Source organism: Triplophysa dalaica, chromosome 17 (assembly GCF_015846415.1).
Source record: "Triplophysa dalaica isolate WHDGS20190420 chromosome 17, ASM1584641v1, whole genome shotgun sequence".
Taxonomy (NCBI): domain Eukaryota; kingdom Metazoa; phylum Chordata; class Actinopteri; order Cypriniformes; family Nemacheilidae; genus Triplophysa; species Triplophysa dalaica.
The window spans coordinates 22475389-22502275 of record NC_079558.1 but is presented as its reverse complement, the minus strand read 5'-3'; the positions used below and the strand labels follow the sequence as shown (position 1 = coordinate 22502275).

Below are 26887 nucleotides of genomic sequence, written 5' to 3'. Positions count from 1 at the left end.
TTTGACTTTGATTCAGTGCAGATGGAGGAACACACAGAAGCCATCAATCACACAAATCATCCTCACTTCTGTGAGTTTACGTTTAGACATTATACATCACAGCACTCACTGTAAATGCTTCAGTTTCATCACACTATTGTAAATAAATGCCATTTTATTAGGTTTATAATGTAAGACATGTTTGATACAGTGTGTGTAAAGCGTTCTGTTGTGTGTGTGATGTCATAATGAGTGATGTTAATGACTGTAAAGTCAACATAAGATCAGAATGAATGAAAACTGTTTACGTTCCTGTCAATCATTTATCAGTGCTTTTACTCTATAAACAAAATAATGATTGTCGTTGTAATATTTCATCAAAAAACTATTTCCAATACTAACTTACTCATCTCTCAAATCACTTTGCTTTTACTGGGTGACATCACCAAGCCCTCTTACTCTTAAACCCATCTTAAACTTTTCAACATTCTTTCACATCCAATTTATTCCAAAGAAAATCTCTTTCTGGGCCCGTATTCACGAAACATCTTAAGGCTTAAAGTAGCTCATATTGTATTTATGAGACATGTACATGCTTACAAATAACTCAACATATACTTTATATGAACATATAGTTTATTTGCAAAAGATAACTCATTTTTTAAAAGAATTCAAAACTCATGTTGTTTATTACGTAGTCTTGTGATTATTGTTTTTGTTAGCTGTATTTATGAAAGTCATTGTTACTTAATAAAAAACAAACGGTTTGATGGATATTAACTTAAATGCACAACAAAAAATGAACTCTTCACTTGTTGAATTAGTAACCTAGTGTATTTTTTATCATCTTAATTTGAATACGACAATAATTATATATTAAAATATTTTATGTGAATATGACTACATTTTTATATTTCAAGATCTTAATTTAAATATGGCAGCATGAGACCGCATTCTATAATATTTCTATGATTTAATGACTGACAGAGACCGATCCTCTATCAGCCAATCACAGAGGTTGTAGTCAGTAAGCTTGCTGACATCATCCAAAGCAACGAGGTCAACCCCGCCCTTTCTCATAGCTTAATCTTTCTTTCTGTTTCTTAGTGAAAGTTGCTCTCAGCAGCGTTGTGAAGAGGTTTGAAGAGGAAACTCTTAACTAAAAACCTTCACTGCTGTTTAGGAGAGCTCTTAGTGTAAAGATCAAATGTTTAGTGAATACGGGCCCAGATCTTTTCTAATATAATTCTCCTCGTTCAACAGGTCACAAACAGTCCATGTTGAAGTCACAGATGCAGTTGTTCTGTCTCTGTCACATGATGTCAGCTACATTATATGCGTGTGAAAGGCGTGTGACAGTAGACTTTTCTGACACTCCTGTGATGCTAGATCTCAGTCGCAGCGATGTCATCGAAAGTGACTTCATTTCCACTGCTCTCATCATCCTGTTCTCTGGACTCCAGCTCCAGACTGAGCTGACGGAGAGATCTCTGGAGTTCTCGGTTCCTGGTGTACATCTGTATGTAGTTCTGCTGGAGCCGTTTCTGATATCGAATCACTTTATTTTTCTCCCCCTCCCAGCTCTGTCTTTCACCCTCGAAGGCCGCGGCCTGATCGGACAACCTCTGGCGTTCGTATGCCAGCTCCGCCTTCAGTCTGTCAACGTGCTGCTTTGACGCTTTTGAATCCTCACTGTCATTGGTCAGTTTCTGTTCCTCCCTGGATGCCCCGCCTCCTCTACTGTGGACGTGGTGAGCGTTCAGAGCCTCGCACAGGCGGGCCGATTCCTCCTCCAAGCGACTCATCTTCTCTCTGAGCAGCTCGCTTTCACTCTTGCGACGCTGCAGTTCGTTCTCGCAGACCTCCAGCTCCAGGGTGCGTGTGCGTGACGCCGTGTGAGCCTCCTGCAGACGAGCGTGACTGGTGTGCAGCTCCAAGCGAACCTCTCTCATCTGCCCGCGGAGGGTCACCAGCTCACCGGCACGCTGGGCCAGATCGGCCTGAAGATCTTTCAGCTGCTGCTTCAACAGTGAAATCTCACCGGACTTCTGACACACCTGCCGTGTGTAAGAAACAGGAGATTAATACGCAACACACCTGTTCAGAACCAGCTGAAGAAGGATGAAGTGAGCAGACAAACACATTCTTAAAACATCCGTCTCAACTCCACCAGAAATGAGTGCCACAGTGATGAGAGCCAAAATATGACATGTCATGGATGAATATTTGTTTTGAGTAGAGTGAACTCAAAATGACCTTTTTCACAAGATTTGGAGCCAAATTACAGGAGGTGAAAAATGACAGCGCATAATGGTTTATTTTTACACAGACATGAGTGTATCTGTGGATTTGAACCATTCTTATTCACTTATAATAATCTCTTTATCGTTTTTTCAAATGTTTCACAAGAAGTGTTAAAAATATATTGATATCCGTTCTTCTTAAACTTATACGATAAGTATATGACCAAATATAAGAGATACGAGGACCTCAATGTGCAAATTACAGCACTGTTCCCATTTTCTAAACAAACCCCCTCTACATAATGGATCAGTCAATATTCAGCCGTGTCATTTAAAGGGGTAGTTCACCCAAATGTGAATATTCGGTCATGAATTACTCGCTAGTAGTGCCAAACCTGTATCAATATCTTTGTTTTGATGAACACACAAAGACAGATATTTAGAAAAATGTTAGCAACGGACTCTCTGGAACACTACCATAGTAGGAAAATTAAAATGGTAGACAAAGGCTTTCGTCTTCTAAATTCTTCATCAGAACAAAAACAGTGACCACATTTTCCTGGACAACAATAATCTGATATGAACAGGATTTACTCTGATTAAGAACGGAACATGTAAACAGAGCTTTTTGATCAGATTAATCCGTCTAAACTCATAATGGTAGTAAACACAAATGGACTTAAGACGGGTGGAGTACTCCTGTTTTAGTGGCCTGCCAACAGTTCTAGAAAATAAATGAAACCCCAAAAACTGTGTGAGAATGGTGAAGACAGGGTGTTATTTGATATATTAAATTATGGAGGGAATGTGGAACGGCATCGCTTCGGCGCGCAATGATGTATGCCATTAATCCAACTATGTAATGTCACATGTAAAACAGGAACATGAAAGATATATTCTTAAAGCAACTCATGTAAACACTTTAATCCTAATATAGAATCCCTCAGAATAAGGCAAATCATTGGATTAATGACGTCAATGTAAACGTGGTCATTGATACAAGAATTTTCCTACTATGGTAGTCAATGATGTCCCAGTTGCTAACATTTTTCCAAATATCTCTCATCGTGTTTAACAGAACAAATAAATGTATACAGATTCAGAACAACTTGAGAATGAGTAATTTATGACAGAATTGTTCCTCTGGTTTCTCTTCAGTGTATCTTACTCCAAATGTCAGAAAAAAATCTTAATTTAAGGAACAAATGGTAAGATTCTTTAATGTGTCTGATTTGAAATGGAATGACCCATTTGCATTCGCACGTGATGAGATGTTCAGGTTTAATGTTTCTGAACCAGATTTTTTTGGTTTGTTTGCTGGTATTATCATAACCTTAACATTCCCATTATCTGAGGTTACAGACACTGAATTTATAAATATAACCACTGGCATGATTCACTCATCACAGGAGTGTGTGTCAAGGAAATAAAGATGATTTCTGGTCAACGCTCCTCACCTCCCATTTAGTTTCCTCTAGTCTGGGTCCCAGTTGTGTGTGTTCTCTCTCATAGGAGGTGCACCTTTCCTCCAGTCTTTGACGCTCCTGCAGAAGTTTCTTCAGCTCCTCCTGCTGCTGCTGCTTCTCCTGCTGCAGCTGAAAGACTTGAACCTGAAGCAGCTGCACATCTCGCTGCGCTTTCTGGGACGCCTTCTGCATTTTACCCGCACACGTCTGCCTGAACTCCTCCATCTCCAGCTCGCTGCGCTTCTGCCTCTCCTCATACACCTACAGTGAGACACGCGCATGTTTATTAACATGTTTATTAAAGTCACGTCTGATCTGTGTATAAATGAAGGTCTCACTCACTTGACAGATAGCTGCATCATTCTCATCCAGATTCTCTCTGAGCCGCCGAAGCTCCAGATCTCTCTCTCTTAGTTTCTCCTCAAAGTCTGTCACGATCATCTCATAGGCCTCGATTGGTGGAGGTGAAGGTCCCATGTCTGACATCAGCGGACAGCGGCCGCCCACAGATCCCGTGCTCTTGCTGGATGAAGAGCGCCCACTGTCAGAGTTGGAGTGTCCGTGATGTTTAGCCGCCTCGCTCTGGCTCACATTATAGACAGGAATGTTTGTTAAAGAACTGTCCGTCATGTTGAACGACTGGCTCATCAAAGCATTCCGAGCTCCGCTGTAAGAGCTGTGTCGCTCCATCACTACCGGCGTGACGTCCTCGTCTCCTGAAGAAAACACGCTGAGGTTTCCTTGGCTTCCCCCTAAACGCGGGGAGAGGAACCGCGCACCGTTACGACTCCTGGGGACGACGGGTTTGAAGGCAGTGGGTCTTATGATGGCCTGCTGAACATTCTGGAGAAAAACAGGAAAAACATCATTAGCATGTTCTAGAATGTTCACAAACACATCTTCATCAGTGATCATGCTCACTCTTTCTAACTGGCCGGACACGGACACCAGTTTGGGAGGTCCATCCACAACAGCGAAGTCCTCGCTCCAGTCCTGTATCAAGTCTTCATGGGAATGCGAACGATTACCGAAACCCTTCCCTCTGCCAACAATAGCTCTCCTCTTACTGGACGGAGTCCGATTCCAGACCTCCGTCATTATGCGTCCTGAGACCGACGTGCCCTTACCAAACCTGGTGCTGACCTCCAGGTGTCCTCGGTCACGGTGACTGCTGACGGGACCCGCGGCTCTTCTCGGGTCCAGACCTGGTGCTGCATGATCAACGGCCACAGGAAGAGACCGGACCAGAGCCATGATGTTCAACTGCTGGACTCACAAAACCTGCGCACAGGTGAGACAACACACAACAAACACTTACTAAACACACAGTAAGAATATATTTCAGGCAGAATACGTTTTTTCATTCCTATGCGCCACTTTTCCATTGTTTTTCAATGTTAAAACGCGTTTGACGGACACATGACCACTACGCTCATGTCCTTTGAAGCGCCTCACACACGAGCGCCGCGTTTTAAGACGCCGTGTCAGGTAAGAGCGCTGCTCTTCAATGTCCGTTCCAAAAGCAGTGAACCAATCAGAAGAATTAGGAGGCGGGGCAAGCATTGAGAGCTTCTGTTTACAGTAGCAAGTTGGCATGACAACACTTTTATTTGATGGCGTCTCAAAAGTGTGTCTCGAGATCCTCGCTTTCTAGGCACACGTTTTGTGCTGAATCCACTGGAAACCACTTTACAGAAATCAATTCTTCTTTCATCAGCACTGACAGATCGTCTCAAACTAAATGAAGCGTGTCTGTTCACATGTTTATAACAGTTTGTCTGCTGTGCATGACTGATTCTGTAGAGAGATGACACGCACAGAGGAGTCATGAACGACAGGAATACATCACGGCGATAAATAGAGTGCTTTTTATTTGACATTTCTCTGAGCACTGACCACTAAACAGATCCACAACACTGTGTACAAATGATCTACATCACATCATGTGTACAACAGATCACAACAAGAGATAACACACACTTCTTTAGTCACATACCTATTTTGAAGTCCTGCATGCTGTCTGAGTATAAACACTGAACATCCGTCAGCCAGTCAACCTGAAAACCTGTGTGTGTGTGTGTGTGTGTGTGTGTGTGTGTGTGTGTGTGCGTGTGTGTGTGTGTCCCCCTGAGGATTTCCATGTCACGGCTACACGTGTAGAATGAAGCTCATTTACTGTCCCACAGAGATATGCGCTCCCCTCTCTCTCTCTCTCTTTCTCTTCTTCAGTGTGACATCAGCATTACTGGTGTATTGTGGGTAATATTACACTCATACTCATCATAAAGAGACACAAAAGTAACTTAACTTTGATGTCATTATTTTCGGGTAATTTATGGTGTGTGTACATGAGATCATACGGCACTCTCAGACCGGTTCAGTTCAGTCTGGTTCACAGTCGCTGCTATTAATTTAACTTCCTTCTAGAGGATTCTGGGCCGCCTCGATCCACAGATCCGTGTAACCTCAGGGACGCATCACAAATAACCCAACATGGAAAAAGCAACTGGAGTTCAGACCTTCACAACACCAGACACACTTATATTACACACACAAATTTAACAACACACTGAAGTGATCTGATGTACTGACCTATAGAAACCTCTAGATTGATCGAGACTTTCTCACAATGTTTTCACCCTCAATAATCTCTAATATAACACACACACAGTGTGGTGGTATATAGGCTAATAGAAGTAGGCTACATCATGGTGTGTGTCTCTCTTAGGTCCTGTAAATGGGTCACACTGGCCACAGTTAAATTGGTTCGACAGGCAGAGATAATGTGAGTGGTCCAAGTACAAGAGCAAGAACAGAACAGTCTATTCAGGATCAGATCAAGAGCACACACGCACGCACGCACGCACGCATGCACACACGCACGCACACACACACACGCACGCACACACACACGCACACACACACACGCACACACGCACACACAAACACACACACGTATGATTAGACTGTGTGTCTGTGTGTAATTGAGCAGAGAGAGCTTTATATATCTGCACATAATGTATGTATCTTATTATTAGATTGATAAATGCTCAGACTGTCACTCTTCATCTGCCTCAGGGGATTCTGGGATGTGATCAGCTCAGAGGATTAGACAGACACAGGTCTCTCAAGATTCAAGATTCAAAGGAGCTTTATTGGCATGATAAAAGAAAATTTACATTGCCAAAGCACAAGATTAAATATAAACATATCTCTCTCTCTCTGCACAATCGTGTGAGTTTGAGACGAAGACATCTTTATCTTTACTCTCACAAACAGTCTCTGTGGTTCAGAAGCATTTCACAAACAACAGAATCTTGAATGTTAGTACACTTTATTATAGCTGTGATGTCACTTAAACACAACTGAAGGTGATTTCACAACAGCAAGTTCTGCAGCATATGAAGTCAAAACTCCTGGTGTACCTTCATAAATAAGTTCACATAGAGAATATACTGACACCATCAGGTCAAACCGCATCTTTACCACGGACACACAATCAGTTTATGTTGTTTAGTTCTTCACAACACACACACACACAAAGTCTTTCCTGAGAAACCTTGAACAAGAGACTCTCCCTGTGGACTGACAAAAATACATCAACAAGCGACTACACAGGAAATGATGTAAGCGTGAGTGTAAACAGAGCGTTCTGTGAGTCTGTGGGTTGTGTGTGTTGTGTTGTGTTGTGTGTATATGTGTGTGTGTGTGTGTGTGCGGTGCTGCCTGAGAGTGTTGTTTATTATTTCAGTTTTCAGCTCACACACACACACACACACAACACAACACAACACAACACAACACTCACACACACTGAGCTGAAACTGAAATAATAAACAACACTCTCTGGCAGCACCGCACACAAATACACAGCTCAACACAACACCTGTGACTGTAGAGACAAACACAATCTAACTACAGAAGGTGTCACACACTGTTTGTGTTCTGAAGTCACTCTTTCTCAACAAATGAAATAAAGTGACAATACATCACTAGTGTTGAAGTGTGACACGAGCTGAACACATAGCTCAACACTACACAACAAAATAATGTGATGATGACTCTCTCATGTCACTCTACATGACTGTCAATCAATCTGAAATCTTTTGCGGTCACAATGATTCATTTATAATCCAGTGACAAGAGTTTACTAGTCTGTAATTCTATACCTGTATGAATGACTCTCATGTTCTGTTTTTTCTTTTTTTTTATAGTTACTTTTTTGCCTTTACTGGACAGACAGTCATTTTTAGAGAGGACAGGAAGTAAAGTGGATGAGAGAGAGGGGGTGGGATCGGGGAAAGGACCCCGAGCCGGGATTCAAACTCGGGTTATCCGGGACGCACCAGTGCCATATGTAGGAGCACAAACCAATCGACCATCGGCTCCGACATGTTCTGTTTGATTTGAAAGAAACACTGAATGTCTACATTTGAGGTCACTGGGTCAGAAATCCGCACAGAATGTGGACTCACAAAAGTGTTTCAGTCCTGCACAACAGATGTTTAACTGTATCACCACCGTAACTTCTGACCCATGGTCTGATGTTAGATTGAGTTCCCTTGTGTTCTTACAGGTGTTCATCAGAAGAGCCACAGGTGTTCATCAGTCAACACAATCCACTAACACAACACGGGTCTCATCACACTACTGTGTCTACTGCTGCCTCATTTCACACCAAACAAACCAGAAATGTAAGTTCTGTACCATTAATACCAGTTTTCTGTGTAACTCAAAGACATTCAGACAGCATCTGTGTTCAAAGTCGACTTATACCATGGTCTGTTTGAATACTGGATTCTGATTGGCTGGAGGGTGTGCGATAAAAGCCTTTAACACACGGGTAGCTCCAGTCAGTTAGATTACATTTGAAATTACCTTACAGAATAACACCTTTTATAATAATTCACCTGTTTGATCTAAAATGAAACTGTAAACATAAATAAAAGATTTAAGTCCATGAACACACTTGACGTCTTTTTTGACAAGAAAAAGTTGACAAATCGCTAACTTTAGTAAAAAAAACACTGACAGTGTTTGCTTACAAACAGCAGCTGAAAACCATGACTTCATCATCAGCGTCTGAGCATGAGGGCAGTCCAGAGAAACAGACAGGCAGTGTAACGGAAGTCTATTAGAATTATAAACAGAGAGCGTCTTTGCAATAACAAATCACATATTTAAAAACTACAATATTAACTTCTCGATAGAAATGCAATCAAAAGTTGTTTAAAGTGAAAGTCCAACTTACATTTATACAAAACTATGCTCCAACCAGCGTTTTTCGGCGGCCATTTTAATTTCCGATAAATAATTCACCTCCCTCACATTTTATTAACTTAAGATGCTCTGAGCTGCAGACAAAAGCGGCCGGCACTGGTGTTTAAAATACCGCTCAGGATATTTTTTGAGAAAACTATTTACTCCATAAGCTTTCCTCTAGCTCAGTGGTGAGAGCATTGCGTTAACAACGCAAGGTTGTGGGTTCGATCCCAGGGCATTGCACATACCTATGTATAAATGTATAGGTTACTGCAATGTAAATCGCTTAGGATAAAAGCGTCTGCTAAATGCATGAATGTAAATGTAATAAGATCATAATGTGAAACAGACGTTAGCAGTTTCAAAAAAGAAGTCAAGTCTGAACACAGCCTAACTTGGCAAATGACCACGGTATAAGGAGGATAATCCACAGCTAGCTGTGTGTTAAAGAATTGTAATCCTTCGGGAGGTTCCAGGCCTCCACGTGGTGAATTAAAACCCTATAACGCACGGCTAGCAGTGCATTATCCCTTACGTAACACACAAAGTTTCTGCCAATCTAATATTAATCTTGAGGACCTGTAATGCAGTATTGCTCACTTCATATCTTCAGAGTCGTATGTTTGATCACATTAATAAAAGACAGAAACACCTGTACCATTATTTCTGGAAACAGGCGAGCCCTGAACATGTTTGGGGTGTGGGACTACAGCATGAGCACACAACACATCATGACATCATGACATGATCCCTGCATAACTCTTGAGTCACTATAAGTTTGTGTTCTGTACCTTATGCACGTACACGCCGATTGCCAACAAAACACAGACAAATCCAGCATTACATCCAGCATTTATATAACATCCATCACCCAAATGCTGTGAAGAAACAAACATGTGAAAAAAAAGCTGAACTTCATGAACGCAGTGCTCTCTCTCTCTTGCTCCAGCTGAGAAAAGTTGTTAGGAAACGGAAAAACTTTCCGAAACCTATACGAACGCTGGGGGAGTGTGAATAGAAAACAGAAATACTACGTCTTACGTCCAACTAGCTTTTTTGACAAGTTGACCATGTCAAGCATGAGAAGACAGCACGTGTAACAGAGTAAAGTCAGAATGTATGAAACAACGCCTCTATAAATCATATCATGAATATTACAGATGTGTGACGCACACAGCAATGACACAACGCAAGGTTTACACAGGAGGATGAATCTGATGTTACAGATGTTAAACAACACAATACAGATAAACACAACACTTACATATAAACTAACATTAAAAACAATATGTTGTGTGTTTATGAGTGACACGTGATGTTCAGTCACCTGCTGCGGATGATTTACATTGACATTTAGCAGATGATATGTGTGTGTGTGTGCAGGGGTGCCGCCAGAAATTCTGGGCCCTATGGAAACCAATATTTCTGGGCCCCCTACAAATTGCAAAATAAAAAGGGGGTCTGCTCTCTGGGCCCTAAATCAGCCTGGGCCCTTAGAATCGTCCTAACCTTCCACCCCATTACGGCGCCCATGTGTGTGTGTGTGAGTGAGTGAGTGTGTGTGTCCGTGTGTGTTCGTATGGCCTACTTCCCTCATGTCCAGATCCAGACACAGCAGTTTCACTTATGACATGACACACAGACACACACTTCACAATACCACACTGCTCATACTATCGCTACACTATTGTTTATGTATAGTTCAGTTTATCACTGATAACCCGCGTGAGAACACAATCACCTGCACATATATCATGACACTATTGCTTATTTAAAAAGAGGTGAGACCTTCCACCTAACTTCCTGTTTCTGTCAGACAACACAATGCACGAGCTGCACGTGACCTTTAACAACAGTGAGTGATCATCAGAAATACATAAACACTCATCATAACTCACAGGCATAATGTACAGATTACTTCACTTACTGCTGTTTCTGTCAGACACCAGTTTAAAGCCAAACTAACATCACCTGAAGCTTCACACAATGAGATATAACACCGATATACTGATTTAATTTATAAATGTATTGTGTAGCACCAGTTACACAAACAGTGAACAGGGACAGATTCAATAATACACTAATCAAGTTTGTGTGTTGTTTATTGTCAACAGACACATTCAAACTCTCATGATGTTCAACGACCCGACTAATAGACATTTTCGTTTAAAGTGTTGAACTCAGTGAACTTTAATCTTATAAACAGATGAAATAAAAGACGACGGAGCTCAGAGGAAACGCGCTTTAAACACGACACTCGATATAATAGTGAAGCACTCACCATACTGCAGCACACACGATCTCTATGATACTCTCTGAACTTTATTTCTCTTTGATTATCAATGTCCGTGTTATCGTTTAATCTCCGGGATTCATCTCTGCTGTCCGGCGACTTTCTGCGCGTATGAACTTCCCCGACCCGGTGCGCGTCCACCGATCGAGCGCGTCCTCGAAACTCGAGCTCCTCCCCCTTCAGCCACTAACCCTGCACTGTCCGGCAATCCTCCAATCAGACTGTGAGAAAGCTTGACTCATGAATATTAATTACACAAGACTGCCTCGTCAGTGGACGTCGGTAGTTATGAATATTAATTATCAACACATTTGTTTTGAAGACAATTGTCCGACAGAAAAAGTTATTTTTCTTTTGTGTGAAACTGCCATAGACACTTATGATTAACCTAATAACTGCTGAATCATGTCTTAAGAAAGAGAATTACAGGTCCAGCCCAGCATTCAACACTGACACAGAGTGAGAGAGTGAGAGAGAGAGAGAGAGAGAGAGAGAGAGAGAGAGGAGAGAGAGAGAGAGAGAGAGATAAAGAGAGAGAGAGAGAGAGAGTGAGAGAGATAGAGAGATAAAGAGAGAGAGAGAGAGAGCGAGAGAGCGAGAGAGAGAAAGAGAGAGAGAGAGAGAGAGATAAAGACAGAGAGAGAGAGATAAAGAGAGAGAGAGAGAGATAAAGAGAGAGAGAGAGAGAGAGAGAGAGAAAGAGAGAGATAAAGAGAGAGAGAGTGAGAGAGATAGAGAGATAAAGAGAGAGAGAGAGAGAGCGAGAGAGCGAGAGAGAGAAAGAGAGAGAGAGAGAGAGAGATAAAGACAGAGAGAGAGAGATAAAGAGAGAGAGAGAGAGATAAAGAGAGAGAGAGAGAGAGAGAGAGATAAAGAGAGAGAGAGAGAGAGATAAAGAGAGAGAGAGAGAGAGAGAGAGAGAGAGAGAGAGAGAGAGCTGTTGCTTTAGACAGTAGAGAAACTGGTCTGACGAGATCTTTACACCTCATGAGAATGTGATGAGCTGGTCCAGACGTGGTGTAAGCACAATGAAGCACACAAAGATTTCACACATTCTCTGAATGTCTAATGTTGATTCTTCACTGTCACAGTTTTTCTCAATTGCTTAAACACATTTCTTGTATTATGCCTCGCATTTTCAAAACAGTAAACACAAATCCCCAAACGTCCTCAAAATGAAGCTCTCTTCTCAAAACCTTTCACACTTGATGAAGAAAACAAACTTTTCCTGCTGACATGACACACAAGATCTCAAAATCACCCACACACAACAGTCTGAGACACTGGTGAGATCAACTCAATACACTGTTACTAAAACCTCCTGCTGGGATTCAAGAATAATTTGACAGCTTAGTGTTTATAAGAATATACAACATAAAGAAGTGCAGATAGAGCAAAATACAAGTATGTTTTAGGAAAAAATAAAAATTAAACATCACTGTAAAGATGATCTCATAAGACAAGGACAGTTCAAAACCAAAGAACAATTTGAACTGGTCATGCAACACAATACAGTACACAACTGCACAAATAACATTTACATTCAGGCGTTTAGCCGATTCTTTTATACAAAGTGACTTACAGAGAAGATAAAGGAAACAATGCAGTGAAGACATATGTCAATAGGAGAAGATATATGTCATCCTCTGAACCTTTGGCACAATTTCATAAAAGTATTCTGTATTCTCTGCAAAAATACTAACAGGTGAAACGGCTACAATTACCAACTTGTAAACTTGACAATCACAAATTTGAGTGTGTATATGTGCAGTTTACTGGATACAGAATAGAGAAATGTCTCTGATATAATGTGTGTTGTGTGATGAGACTGTAAGTATAATGTCCAGCAGATGATTGTAGGATGAGCTCCTGTTGATATGATCCTGACATTCTCATGTGTGTGTCATCAGTTTTTTTCACACTGAATGTTTATTTATGGACAAATGTGTGCTGTTTGAGTTTACATCTTGACACTTCAGTTCATTATATTGTGTGTTTGTGTTTTCTGAATGAGAACATGCTTCAACCTTTGCAAATGGAGGCTGTTTGTGTGGGGTTTGTACAAGTTGGTGTGTTGTTCTGAGAATGTGTTTATTGTTGTCAGAAAATAGTGAATTGTTTGATGAATTGTGTGTTAGCAATCCAGAAAAACTGTAATACTAGCCCGTCTGAGACCTTCTTTCAGTCAGCATCTGAAGCATCAGATAGCCTACAGCAATCCCACAATGCACTGCATGATACTGAAGCTGTCTGGATGTTACAGAGGTGTGGTGATGATGAATGCTGAGACCGATCTCAGAACTGTCTTGAGTTTCAGTGCAGTGATCAGACGGAGAACTCAGACACAAGAATGTCCGGTCGAGGGCGTTTGACTCTATTGTTCATTGTTGTTTCAGCTCAATCCCTCTCGTGCCTCCAGCACACATCACACACTGAAGTCATAAAACAGGCAGTTTTCTTTCTTCCGTTTCTGACATCACACCTACAAATCATGAAACTGTTCGATTCTGTTTTATTTGATTAGATCTTTAACAGAAATAAACATGATGAATTGTGTTGTGCAGTGTGTGTGTCTGATGTAAACACTATGGCTTTGTTCTGTGTGTGTGTCATTGATTCAGACACATTACAGACTCAAAAAACAGAAAGTCACACAGTGCAGATTGATGCATGAAGCATGTGGAACTCTCTCTGTTTTCCAACTTCATCCTGATGTTCTTTACAGTAAATCTTTTTGTCTGCTTCCCATCTTTAATCCCTTCACAAACATTGGATAACTATGACAGTAACATTGAAGTGAATTTGATGTGATTTGGATGAATCTAGCCTGAGGTCTCCCCTGAAAACAAGTCAAACATCTCTCTCTCACATTCCAGATACATCAGATTTCACTTGATTGCACTCAGACTGAACGTTGAATTGCCTCCAGATTTCACCACAAATGTCTGAAGCACTGAACTGCTGCCTGGAAACTATGAGAACAATGTGAGATTTTAGAAAACAACTGTGTGTTGTTGAGTTATTGAGGCCTGAGCAGTGTGTGTGCGCATGTGTGTGTGGTAATGCTTGTGCGTGTGTGTGTGTGTGTGTGTGTGTGTGTGTGGACTTGGTTTTTATATGTTAGTGGGGACCTAAACCTGAATACACACCAACTCATGGGGACTCGTGTCACTGTGGGCACTAAAATTGAGCTCTCCACAGGCACAAAAGCTTATCAATTGTACAGAACGATCATTTAATAAAACCTAAAAATGCATTTCTAGGATCTTTAGGTTAAGGGATTGGGTTAGGGGATAAAATAAACTCATAAAATATACAACTCATTACACCTATGGAATGCCCCACAGAGATAATGTGAGTGTGACGTCAGGCCTTGTAAAGATGTTCATTTAACAGAGAGAGAATGAAGTGTTCAGTGGTGAAGGTCGTGTCATGATGTTCTTACAGTGGAGGTGAGGGAGTGATACATTTAGTCATTTGGCAGACGCTTTTATCCAAAGTGACTTACAGTGCACTTATTACAGGGACAATCCCCCTGGAGCAACATGGAGTAAAGTGTCTTGCTCAAGGACACACTGGTGGTGGCTGCTGGGATCGAACCAGCAACCTTTGATTTACCAATTCAGTGGTTTAACCCACTAGTCCACCATCTCCAGTGTGATGGGCGGGTTTGGTTTGGTTTGGTCAGATGTTACGCTCTGTAAATCAGTAACGCCTGAATGTCCAATCCGAATAAGGCACCAAAACACTCAAAACGTCCACCCTTACTTTCAAGAAACAACTGAAAACACACCTGTTTCACGTTCACTTAAATAATATAGTCCTTCAGAATCATATTACTGAGAATGTTAAAATTATTTTCATCAATCATTTATTTGTGAAAAAAATAAGATTTCTAAAGGACCTCAGGGTGTGTTACAGTAAACTTCTCTGAATGAACTGAAAATGAACTGCTTGAAATAAATATAAACATTGCAAATAAAATTCTAAGTGAACATTCATTTAGATATATATAAACAAAAATCCTGTGCGTATGATGTATGACATCAGAAAAAACGATACAATAAAAAAGTTCAGAAAGAAAAGAAGAGAAAAAAGAATTTGCGACACAACAAACATCAAATCACAAATTAATCAAAGGATAGATTCAAGGCTTTCCAATAATTTACACTTTTTATTGCTTTATTATTTTTTATGTCTGTCAAAGCATTTAAGAAGTGAACTATTTATATTTTAAATTGAGTGAATTTTATTTTTTTCTCAATGCCCATTTACATTTATGGATAAAAAATCCCATATAAACAGTACATAAGGAGGCTAACGATATATCATGGTTTAAATTGCTAATTATTATAAAAAAATAGGACACCTTTTTTCTTTAAATCCAAATTCGAAGTTTGTATACTTTTTGATAAAGAAATTCAAGTCACATCAAAATAATTGTGTATATAAATTGTGTAAACACAATCATAAAATAAATAAATAATAGTCTCTTCTCCCTATGCAAAAAACACAGTTTAAATCATTATCTTTACAAAATCTTCCTATTACCCTTTTTTTCAGGATAAATCCAATGAACAATCTTAATCAACAATAAAATGAAATGACAATAAAATGAGACCCCCCCAAACTTTTGTAGTAATACAAAAACGTCTTGAAAATGTAAAGGTCTCTTTCCAATTGAAATCTTGAAATTTTAATCTCCAAAAACTATAACTGAGGCACAGTGTGAGTTTGAAAAACTATCTTCAATTTTCTGAGAGTTTTAAGATGCTTTAAAGTCACATGGACAGAACTCAATATTATTGTCTGTAGTGTCATCTAGTGGCCGCCATAAAAACTTCATCCACTTTTAACACGAATCCTTAGAGAACCTGTAATCTTTTTTTGACAATATTTGGAAGAGTTCATTTGCAAAAACAGATAACCCAAATTAAGTTATATCAATCAAACTGCCGTTGTGTTGTTTTGATAAAGGAGTAATAACTATAAGACAAAAAGCGAACTAACCCAATAACAACATGTTCACATTTTGAGGCAGTATATATTTTTCTTGTGGTTATTATGATGGTCTCGTGTTTGTGTGTGAGTGTGTGTGTGACTGTACCCGTTGGCAAAATGACGTACATTTGTGTCGTTGTGTCGTCACGCATGTGCGCGCTAGGTTTGTGTACGCGCAGCGCGCGCTCCAGTGACATCAATCGCTCAGTGATGGATCAGATCAGCGCTGCTGGAGTCGCTTATGATCAAGATTTAACACACAAGGTAACTGTGTCAGATATCACAGACAGATACACACACACTGCATGAGATGCGATGTTGTTTGTTTGTGTTCTTTCATCATTTAACGTTAAGCAGCTGCCTTAATGCGAGATTGTTTTCATGTTGTGTAAAATATAGATCATATAATTTAATAGAAATTTTCTCTGTGACTTATTTATTTGTGTGTAATGAGTCCATAGTGTGTGATGAAATCATGATATATGGTTGTGATTATAGTGTGTTATTGTGTCTGAATATGCAACGTCTAGAATGGTTGTTTGGACTGCACACGCACGCAAGTTCACACAGGCGCACACACACACACACACACACACACACACACACACACTCTTGTGGATGTTCAGTTATGTAATCAGTATTTACACAGACTTGTGTTTGGTTCACTCTGTTGTCTCATTTGTGGCCGAACATAAACACGTTTTATTTTTGATGACATTCGTTGGTTGTGTTTCTGGTTATTGATGAATTCCGCAGCATCTGTGTTTCTTCCGCCTGATTACTTCCTGTTGGCATAGACTGATGTTGTTATGGCAACAGCATCTTCATCGGCACCAGTCTTATTCTTTTACTGTACATACAGTGATATCAGGATTGTTTCGATAAATCTTTAATATCATCTGAGACACATTTTATGAATGCGTCAGTGTGATATGATTTCTGTCTGATTTCTCTTCTCTTATTTCTCTTCTCTCCTCCTCTTCATTCTCTTCTCTTATTTCTCTTCTCTCCTCCTCTTCATTCTCTTCTCTTATTTCTCTTCTCTCCTCCTCTTCATTCTCTTCTCTTATTCCTCTTCTCTTCTCTCCTCCTCTTTATTCTCTTCTCTTATTCCTCTTCTCTTCTCTCCTCCTCTTTATTCTCTTCTCTTATTCCTCTTCATTCTCTTCTCTCCTCCTCTTCATTCTCTTCTCTTATTCCTCTTCTCTTCTCTCCTCCTCTTTATTCTCTTCTCTTATTCCTCTTCATTCTCTTCTCTCCTCCTCTTCATTCTCTTCTTTTATTCCTCTTCTCGTTCTCTTCTCTTATTCCTCTTCTCTTCTCTCCTCCTCTTCATTCTCTTCTATCCTCCTCTTCATTCTCTTCTATCCTCCTCTTCATTCTCTTCTCTCCTCCTCTTCATTCTCTTCTCTCCTCCTCTTCATTCTCTTCTCTCCTCCTCTTCATTCTCTTCTCTTATTCCTCTTCTCGTTCTCTTCTCTTATTCCTCTTCTCTTCTCTCCTCCTCTTCATTCTCTTCTCTCCTCCTCTTCATTCTCTTCTCTTATTCCTCTTCTCGTTCTCTTCTCTCCTCCTCTTTATTCTCTTCTCTTATTCCTCTTCTCGTTCTCTTCGTTCTCTTCTCTTCTAGACCATCCTGGTGGGAGACAGTGGTGTGGGGAAAACATCTCTGCTGGTTCAGTTTGATCAGGGAAAATTCATCCCTGGATCTTTTTCTGCCACAGTGGGAATTGGATTTACGGTATTATAACCTTACACAACTTTTCAATAGACTTTTAGTCAGATTGAGTGCGATAAAGAAAGTGTTTGTGTTTTGTGTTGTGGTCAGAATAAAGTTCTTACAGTGGATGAGCTGAAGGTGAGATTACAGGTGAGTGACGAACATCATGTGTTCAACAGAATACTGCTGCATTGATTCCACTATTTACTAATGTTTACAAGTGTACACATGAAAATGCATGAGAGTAAATGAGCAGGTGATGATGTGTGTGTTTGTGTGTCAGATCTGGGACACAGCAGGACAGGAGAGATTTCGCAGCGTCACACACGCATATTACAGAGACGCTCAAGGTGAGCTGAAGATCACACGTGGAATGATTCAGTCTGACTCTGTTCCTCTGACTGTCATATAACTGTGTCTGTTATATGAAATAATGTTGTCAAGTTTTGTTGTTGTTTATTCTCTCAGCGCTGCTCTTGCTGTATGACGTCACCAGCAGATCATCCTTCGATAACACACGGGTAAAAAATTATTTTCATCATTCCATCCTTTGACTTTTAAGCCTCATTATATACGCGTCCACCGAGACATGCTCATCTTCATCTTATTGGCTGTTTCTGTTTCGAAGGCATGGCTATCAGAGATCCATGAGTATGCTCAGGATGAGGTGGTCATCATGTTGCTTGGCAACAAGGTAAAATGAGTTTGAGTTTATAATGCGTTTTATTTATTAGAGAGAAATCCGAGCGTGAGTGATTCTTCTGTTATCAGACGGACATGTCCGGTGCGAGAGTGATCAGACGAGAAGACGGAGAGAAACTGGCCAGAGTGAGTCACAGACATCACACAGACGCACACTCACTGATGTGTCTCATGTATGGACTGCTGTACAGTTCAACTCATTCTCAAGCTGTTCTGACAGGAGTTTGGGGTCATTTTCCTGGAGACCAGCGCTAAGACCGGACTCAATGTGGATCAGGCCTTTATAACTGTAGCCAGGTGAGTTCAGTGTCATAACAATGACATCAAACACGAGAACATGATGCAGAATGAAGAAAACTCTTTCATCCACCTGAAAAAGTCCAGGAAATTTGCCACTGGAAATAGTCAAGAACGGCTTTAAGAGAATAATGCAGAACATTCCTTTAGACCCGTCCAGACGTCTTCTACACACACAGATAAGATTGCAGGTTTAATTCTATATCTGTCCTGTACAGGGAGCTGGTGAGATGCTCGATACAGATGCCCATCAGACCCAGATTTCACCTGCACGAGCTGATGGAGCCGGAGGAGAGAGAGACGTCAGGCTGCTGTGGATTCAAGTAAATTGATCTAAACAGAGACACACACACACAACATTATCAAGGTACTGATTGACGAAGACAAATCACACACTCAAAGTTCAACATTCATGATCTCACCCTTAAAATCATGCCAAATGTGCAGACACACAACCAGCAGATGCACACTGTTTACCAGACACCTTGAAAAACAATCCTTCATATTAAAGCTCAAACTGAAACTGATTGATTTTATATAGATCTAACACTTGAGTTAGTGAGTTACAGAAACACAAACGTCAGTTTCCTCCATTACTGTTCTTTATGTCATTCATCTTGATAGTTCATGTATGAAGTGCACATGAGGAGTTCATATTAAATCCGAGTATAGGCTGTCTTTAAGTGACCTTACAGACCAATCAATCTTCTTTCTAATAAATGACATGATGTCACAGGAACCACATGACACCTGACGTACACACAAGTAATGTCTGGAATAGACTACAAGACTTTTCAAATCTGAACAGAGTTTTATTAATCAGACCTCATACACTTGCGGACTTTTTGAAAGTTTCAGTTAGAAACCCACTAACTTTCTATTCAGTTTATTTATATAGCGCTTTTCAAAATGTGCAATGTTCCAAAGCAGCTTTACAGGAGAAAATAAGAAAAACTGAAAACACAGAAAGGTAAAACACAGCCCAGTGCATGGTGTTTATAGACCAAACAAGATCATTCTAATAAAGAATATCTAATAAAGAATTAAATATATGAATAAATGCAGTCTCCCGGTGAGCAAGACAACACTGCCCTGCTAACTGATCAAATCTGCAGACTGGCACAGATGTTCTGCAACAAGTCCAGACTGAAAATCTGAGCAAAAGTCTTGTGATGTGTTTAAGGCTTAAAGATGAACTACGGCCCAAAATGAAAATTCTGCCATCAATTACTCGCCCTCCAGTAGTTTAACATCTGCATGACCTCCATTTTTCCACGAAATGCAAATGAAGGTAGTTTTGGAAGCTCCTAAAATTGCAACACAACCAATCTTCAAAGCGCTGAAAGTGCGTAAAGACATCGTAAAATTGCCAACGGGACTCTGGTGGTTCAGTATAAATTAATATAATGCGACGAGGATAGTTTTTGTGCTCACACAAACAAAACTAACGATTATATAAAAAACTTCCTGCGTGAGCGATGCTGACACCATATGTACTGTCATGATGCTGACACCATATGTACTGTCATGATGCAGACACCATATGTACTGTCATGATGCAGACACCATATGTACTGTCATGTGGCTCGTGTGTTTGGTTAGGTTGCAATCTATAGAGGAGTCAGAAAGCTTTCAAAACTACCTTCATTTGCGTCAGGGGAAAACAGAGGTCCTGGGGATGTTAAAGTACTTGAGGGTGAGTTATTAATGGCGAATTTTCGATTTTTGGCGAAGTTCCCCTTTAAACATCACCAGTACCCGTGTGTGTATGACTGGGTTTGTTGGTGCACTTCATTATTTTGACCACCAGATGGCGTCACAGCGTCTGCTTCGAAGCATCATTGCTTTATTTCACCATGACGATGATGTTCACAGCTGCATGTTTAAATCCTGTAAACCCGTGAAGATCATCTCTTGTGTCACGTGCACTTTCTCAATACATGACACTGTTACAGTTTATACAACAAATGACACACATATGTGCACACTGGACATGACAAGTTTGGCTTGTGGACCATGATAGGCCTGCCTGACAGTCGTCATGAAGATGCAGAAATGATGTCTCAAACACACCTGTGATCAGAAGTAAGCGCTGGTCTCAGATCAGTCTGAACTCTTCACGATATGCTGCAGAAGTTTTAAGATTTGAATGAATTATTATGTGCTGCGTTTCAATCTCAGGATCTTTACACACTAAGAGAAGCTCCTCTGAGGACATATGCACTTTTCAGCTATTAAAATGATTAAGATTGAATTACTGCGTCTGAATGATTCATATTAGTAAATGTTCTTCTACGTATTTATGGAAATGCATATTGAGAGATTATTCCTGTGTGTTTTTCTATGATATTAACAGTATTAGCTTTTATTATGATGACAGTATTTCGTATCATTCTGTGTTTTCCTCTGAAATCGAAGTGTGTGTTGTCTAGAAATGAAAACCCCTCACAGTGTTGTGTCAGACGTGCTCAGGTCTTCTTCTGTGTTTGGACCGACTGTAAAATGCTTGGAAAAGTTATAAATTAAATAAAATCTGTCTTTATTTATCTTAACATGTCTCTTTATTTATCGTGGGTAAATCTAACGAAGTGTCTTTTGACCTTAAAGTTTCATTTATTTGCTGTCAAACAGCAGTGAGAACAACCTTGAATGTTTTTAATGAAGTGGGATTGTTTGTGTCAGAGTTTTGTTCTGTCAGCAGGTGGCGCTACAGCCCAGAGCTCATTGACTACATCTCTTCTCTTCATTTCTGTGTTTTGCTCACACTGACCTCTGTCTACAACTCTGGTTTTGAAGTGATTTATTGGCTGGATTGTGTAGACTTACAGTATTGCAAAAGCGACAAGTGATGAGAAGAAATATAGAAGAACACAATAACAGCTGACGAGTGTGTGTGAGTCTTGACATGATTATCAAAACTCATTATATCAGAACTGTTGTGTAGAGCAGATATGAGTGTGTTCTACGAGTCTGTGTGTGTTCTGGATGTCATGAGTGGGTTATATTAGTGTGTTGAGTGTGATTTGTGTGTATCTGGTGTGTTATGAATGTCAGGTGTATGTGTGGAGTGTGTTATGAATGTCATGAGTGTGTGTGTTGATAGTTGCAGAGACACTGGTATTGTGTTGTGTTTTCCTGTCCAGTCCTGTCATCTGAAGCTCTTCACTAGGAACAATAGTGTTTCCTCGCAGTCGTGGGTCATCATGTCTCACATCTGTAACGGATATCTGTGTGTGTGTGTGAAGGACAGGAACAGGAGTATTGTGTCTTTCTGCTGAATGTCATGTGTGAGGTCACGGACACACACACACACACACACAGGACATTAACTGTGCCAGAACTGTAGTAATACAGATGTTATCAGTTGTCAATACCACGGTACATAATTAATACCGTGTTGTGCTACATCTGAAGTGATGCGCCACAATACCGCGATGTTACCAGATTACATGTTTCTATCATGACACAGTGAAGGTGCGAGATGGCGACGAGGCCTGCTGATGATATTTTATTAATGTAGTTTAAGGTGTTTTGGGAGTCGTGAGCAGCGCCACGTGTCATTTTCTCCACTTCCTGTCCGACTTGAACTGTTTCCGGTGTCTGATCATTAAACTCTCTCCGTCTCCTTCCGCCTGCTGGACGACTGACCAGTGACACTGTATTCAGATTAAATCCGCTTTATGTGTACGCAGTCACCTTATAGCGAGAACATTTTACATTCAACAAATGAAAACAAAAATGCAATTCCACAATAACATCCAACAATAAAGCGAGATTAAAATAAAGCGCTGGGGATGAAGGATAAAAATCACCAATGTAAATCGGGTCGTTTTGCTGCTGTTCCGCGATTCTTCATTAAAGGAAACGAAACGCAAATAAATGATTATTAACGAGATGACTCGCGTACGCTTACCGACGTCTCTCCTTCAGCCAATCAAACGATTCGAACGTCATGTTACGTGATTAATATTCATGAGGCGACTCCTCGCGGACGCGGTGGCGGTCGTCAAGATAGTTTACCGGATAAAGTTTTAGTTTGTTCGTCAGTGTTAATGGATGAATTAGAAGTTGATGTGTAGACTGAAAGGATTCAGTATGAAGTCTGTGTTTACACAGCGTTTATTCTGGAGTTAACTGTGTTCTCTGTCAATCCTCTGATTAGATTAGCGCGCGTGATCAATACTTCACCTTTGAAACTCGACGGACATGTGAAAGAATCGCTTATCGTGTTAGAAAACCTCCTGATGTGTTTAACTAATGTCCTGATTCCAGATCAGACGCGACACTCGACCTTCACATGCGATACTGAAGCGCTGGAAACCGCGCGCGTGCACCACTCAACAACACGCAGACGCGTGTGTGCGCGCGCATCAGTCCCATATGTTTTAAACCATAGGCGTAATTTTCGGGTGGGACATGTGTCCAGTGCCACCACTTTTCGGAAGAAAATAAGAAATTCTTGCGGTTGCGGAAGGTGTGTATTGTTCGGGACCATTAACATCTCAAACGCGCGGAAAATGCAGGACGCGCCGCTTTCTCTCCATCTCCTGTTGCTCGCACTCGTAACACCTTGAATACACTTCAAAACTTCTCAAATCTGAACGGATTTTTCTTAAATCAGACCTCATACACCTGCAGACTTGTTGAAGTTTAAGATAGAAACACACTAACTGATCATACCTGCAGACTGGCACAGACCTTCTGCAACAAGTCCAGACTGAAAATCTGAGCCAAAGTCTTGTAGTGTGTCCACCCACACGTTATATTAGCGGAAGACAGAGCCGCGACTCCAGAAACACGTGCACTATCCGGGCACGCGGAGCTCGTGCATCCAGCAATCACGCATAAAAACGCGTTAATCAACGAACAAGTGACTTTAATAAACTTTTAATTGTAATGCAACTTCCCCAAATGACAGTTTGAGTGACATACGCCACGCCCTCTATGATAAATATATTAGTTATTACTAGTGGTGGGCCGTTAACGCCGTTAACGCAGTGAGACTCTTATCGCGCGATAAAAAAAATGTCGCCGTTAATCTATTCTCAAAGTTGGGTTGGGAGCTGGGTCTATACTACGCAAGCTATGATGACTTTCACCTTGATATTTTAGCGCGGATGTATACCAGATTAACTGCACTGTACGGAGCGAGAACGAGATTTTTCAACTCGCGTGATTCGCGTCATTCGCGGAAGCAGAAGCCGCCTCATCATCTCATAACCAGGGCTTCATTCGCGCGATTCGCGCAGCAAGTAGGTCTATTGGCTCTTTTCATTAACATATAAATCACTCGCGCTTGACACGCCATTCGCGTTTGGTCTGAACACAACATAACGTTACTGTGAAATTACCGCATCAAACGTGACGTGCTAACATGCTATCAAGCCGGAGGGTTCGCTTCAGGGAATATTATTTTTAAGAAACTTCCCAATAGAAACATCGACAAGACTAAGGTTGTTTCACCTTGTGCAATGCGGAATTGGTTTAAAAAAAATACTTTCTCAACAGGTAGTGGTCTAGCTTTAGTTGAAACCAGTAACTTTGTATTGAGATCTAATGTATTATGGCTCCTGTATGACATATCGCTTGTTGCTCCCTCACTCTTTGTAAGTCGCTTTGGATAAAAGCGTCTGCTAAATGACTAAATGTAAATGTACTGTAGGAGCTCTTCCAGTCTCAAGTACCACCTAAACACAAATCATCCCTTAGCTAATGCGGAAGTAAACACAAGTTCATCTTATTGAACATAATTTAATTTTCATCACCAATTATCATAGTAGAACAGCTTTCTCAAGCAGTTTGTGATGCATTTTGGAAACAGTAGATGAGCCCCTGGTCTAATGAGCCACCTGGCTTGAGAAACCCGTTCTCAAAGACTTACTTTTAGTCATTATTTGGGTAGCACACATATTCTGAATGCCTTCGGCAGAATTCAAATGAGCCATTTTAATCTAGATTAATCTAGATTAATTCCAAGATTAATCTAGATTAAAAAAATTAATCTATGCCCACCAATAGTTATTACAGAAGCACATTGTCATCTTTGTCTCCACCCCTTTTCAAAACAGAGTTGTGAGGGAACAAATGTTGAGGTGTTTTAATTATAAATGAATGAATTTGATTTTAATATGAGAGCAGACTGAAGAGAATGTGGCTGAGCGGCCTGTTCAAATGTTGTGTGTTTGTCTGCACTCTGCACTACTTGTAGTTGTGTAAACTGCACTTGTACACTATAGAGTTGGATGGTGGTGGGGTAATCGCTTGAAAGTTTTGTTGTAGACTTTTGAAGAACCTGTTTGTAGACTTTCAGTTACTTAGTGAAGAAGAACTCTCGGTCAGACGGTCAGTGCACGTGAGGCATTCTGAAGGGGTTGTGTCGTCTCTTTCACATGTGTGTCATTATTAATGGAGATGAGCTCTCTGATCGACACACACACACACACACACACACATTGATGAGTTGAATGGTTGTGTGTTAGAGTAACACACACACACACACACACACACACACACACACACACAGAGATGAGTTATATGGTTGTGTGTAAGAGTAACACACACAGATGAGTTATATGGTTGTGTGTTAGAGTAACACACACACACACAAACACACACAGATAAATTATATGCTTGTGTGTAAGAGAAACACAAACACACATACACACACAAACACACACAGACAGACAGAAAGATTATTGTAATGGTTGTGTGTTACAGTAACACATACACAGAGACAGACAGACAGACTAGTTGTGTTGTGTTGCAGTGGTGTGCGCTTCCTCCGCATGGCTGCTGTTTTGAAATGACCGTGTCTTGGCTGAGCGCTCTGGGCTCATTTAGAAAGCAGAAGTGAAACGTCCCTTCTTTCCAAATCCCACACACTCGACAAAAAGCACAACTTCAGCCCAGACCAACAGACAAATGTGTCGTCTTCTGATACAGACTGTTTATAAACGCACTCATGCAGCAGCTCTCTCTCTCTCTCTCTCTCTCAATCTGATCACATGTTGAAGCCCTAAACAAACGATGACTGACAGGAAGTGATAAAGAGAGTTTCCTGTAGAGCACTGGCCATGATAACACATCTCATGGATGGCACTATGAGTCAAGGTCCTTCAAATGAAAGCGTTTTTGTGTCTCTACAATAATGTCGATGTGCTCATGTGAGGTCAGAGGTCATGCTGGAGACAATAACACACTTCACATTCCTGTACAGACACCGATTTATTCATCTACATGCTCCACTTTAACAAACACCCGGAGACATCCACATCAGAGTGTGTGTGTGTTGTGTAACTTCAGGTGACTGTGAATAATAGTGATGTGTACTTGAGATCAGATCCCAGTGTTTGCAGTCAGGGGCCCGAGGAGACAGAATGATCATCTCATACTGTGTCTTTGTGTGCGCACACAAACACACGCACGAACACACACACACACACACACACACACACACACACACAAACATTAGGGTTTGGAGTTAAACTTATAGTATGACAGACATCAGGGATTGATTTGTGTTTTGTCAGGGTTATATTTTGGTTTCTAGACTGACTTTTAGTGTCACATGTGTATTTTTGTGAGTTTATAGAAACTAAATGAAAGCTCTTATAAAGGTTTGTGTGTTTTAAATATCATGTTGTTTCATCTTCAGGTAATGATCTTGTTTTTTATGACGGATGTACTTCAGCAGTTTTGAAAGTGTTCTGTTCCTGCTGTTTTATCTTTGGCTCCTCTTGTCATTTAATGTTGTTAGTTTTGCTAAAACCCCTGCAGTTTCCACCTGGTTTGACCTCTAACCTGCACCGGCTCGCCCGCCGTCAGTCTGTCGTCTTTAAGAGTCCCAGTTCTGCTGTTCACTGCATAAGAAACAGAAGAGAAATAACCTGAGGTCAGCAGACAGTGTCCAAGCAGACGGACGACT

At 40.7% G+C, this 26887-nt stretch overlaps 2 protein-coding genes across 2 annotated transcripts; one reads left to right on the top strand and one right to left on the bottom strand.

Annotated features, from left to right (window-relative positions):
• Positions 1-1285: 1285 nt before the first annotated feature.
• Positions 1286-11383, bottom strand: lzts2b (leucine zipper, putative tumor suppressor 2b). The gene is made up of 5 exons (XM_056771354.1): positions 11232-11383; positions 4610-4969; positions 4031-4531; positions 3680-3949; positions 1286-2036 (listed from the first exon to the last, which is right to left on the bottom strand). The coding sequence occupies exons 2-5, from the start codon at positions 4940-4942 to the stop codon at positions 1365-1367; spliced, it is 1776 nt and encodes a 591-aa protein (XP_056627332.1). The 5' UTR covers positions 4943-4969; positions 11232-11383; the 3' UTR covers positions 1286-1364.
• A 5061-nt stretch (positions 11384-16444) lies between these two features.
• LOC130438563 (ras-related protein Rab-37) lies at positions 16445-21494 on the top strand. Its single transcript, XM_056770499.1, has 9 exons — positions 16445-16508; positions 17875-17985; positions 18073-18114; positions 18248-18314; positions 18433-18485; positions 18593-18658; positions 18736-18792; positions 18887-18963; positions 19182-21494. Exons 1-9 carry the CDS (start codon positions 16455-16457, stop codon positions 19288-19290), a joined length of 636 nt encoding a protein of 211 aa, XP_056626477.1. The 5' UTR covers positions 16445-16454; the 3' UTR covers positions 19291-21494.
• The last annotated feature ends 5393 nt before the right edge of the window (positions 21495-26887 follow it).

Coding starts and splice junctions, on each gene's coding strand:
- lzts2b (XM_056771354.1), bottom strand. CDS start 4,942: ATGGCTCTGGTCCGGTCTCTTCCTGTGGCCGTTGATCATGCAGCACCA. Junction 4,532..4,609: donor TGTCCGGCCAGTTAGAAAGA/GTGAGCATGATC, acceptor GTTTTTCTCCAG/AATGTTCAGCAGGCCATCAT. Junction 2,037..3,679: donor TAGAGGAAACTAAATGGGAG/GTGAGGAGCGTT, acceptor TACACACGGCAG/GTGTGTCAGAAGTCCGGTGA.
- LOC130438563 (XM_056770499.1), top strand. CDS start 16,455: ATGGATCAGATCAGCGCTGCTGGAGTCGCTTATGATCAAGATTTAACA. Junction 18,115..18,247: donor AGCTGAAGGTGAGATTACAG/GTGAGTGACGAA, acceptor TTTGTGTGTCAG/ATCTGGGACACAGCAGGACA. Junction 18,964..19,181: donor GCCTTTATAACTGTAGCCAG/GTGAGTTCAGTG, acceptor TGTCCTGTACAG/GGAGCTGGTGAGATGCTCGA.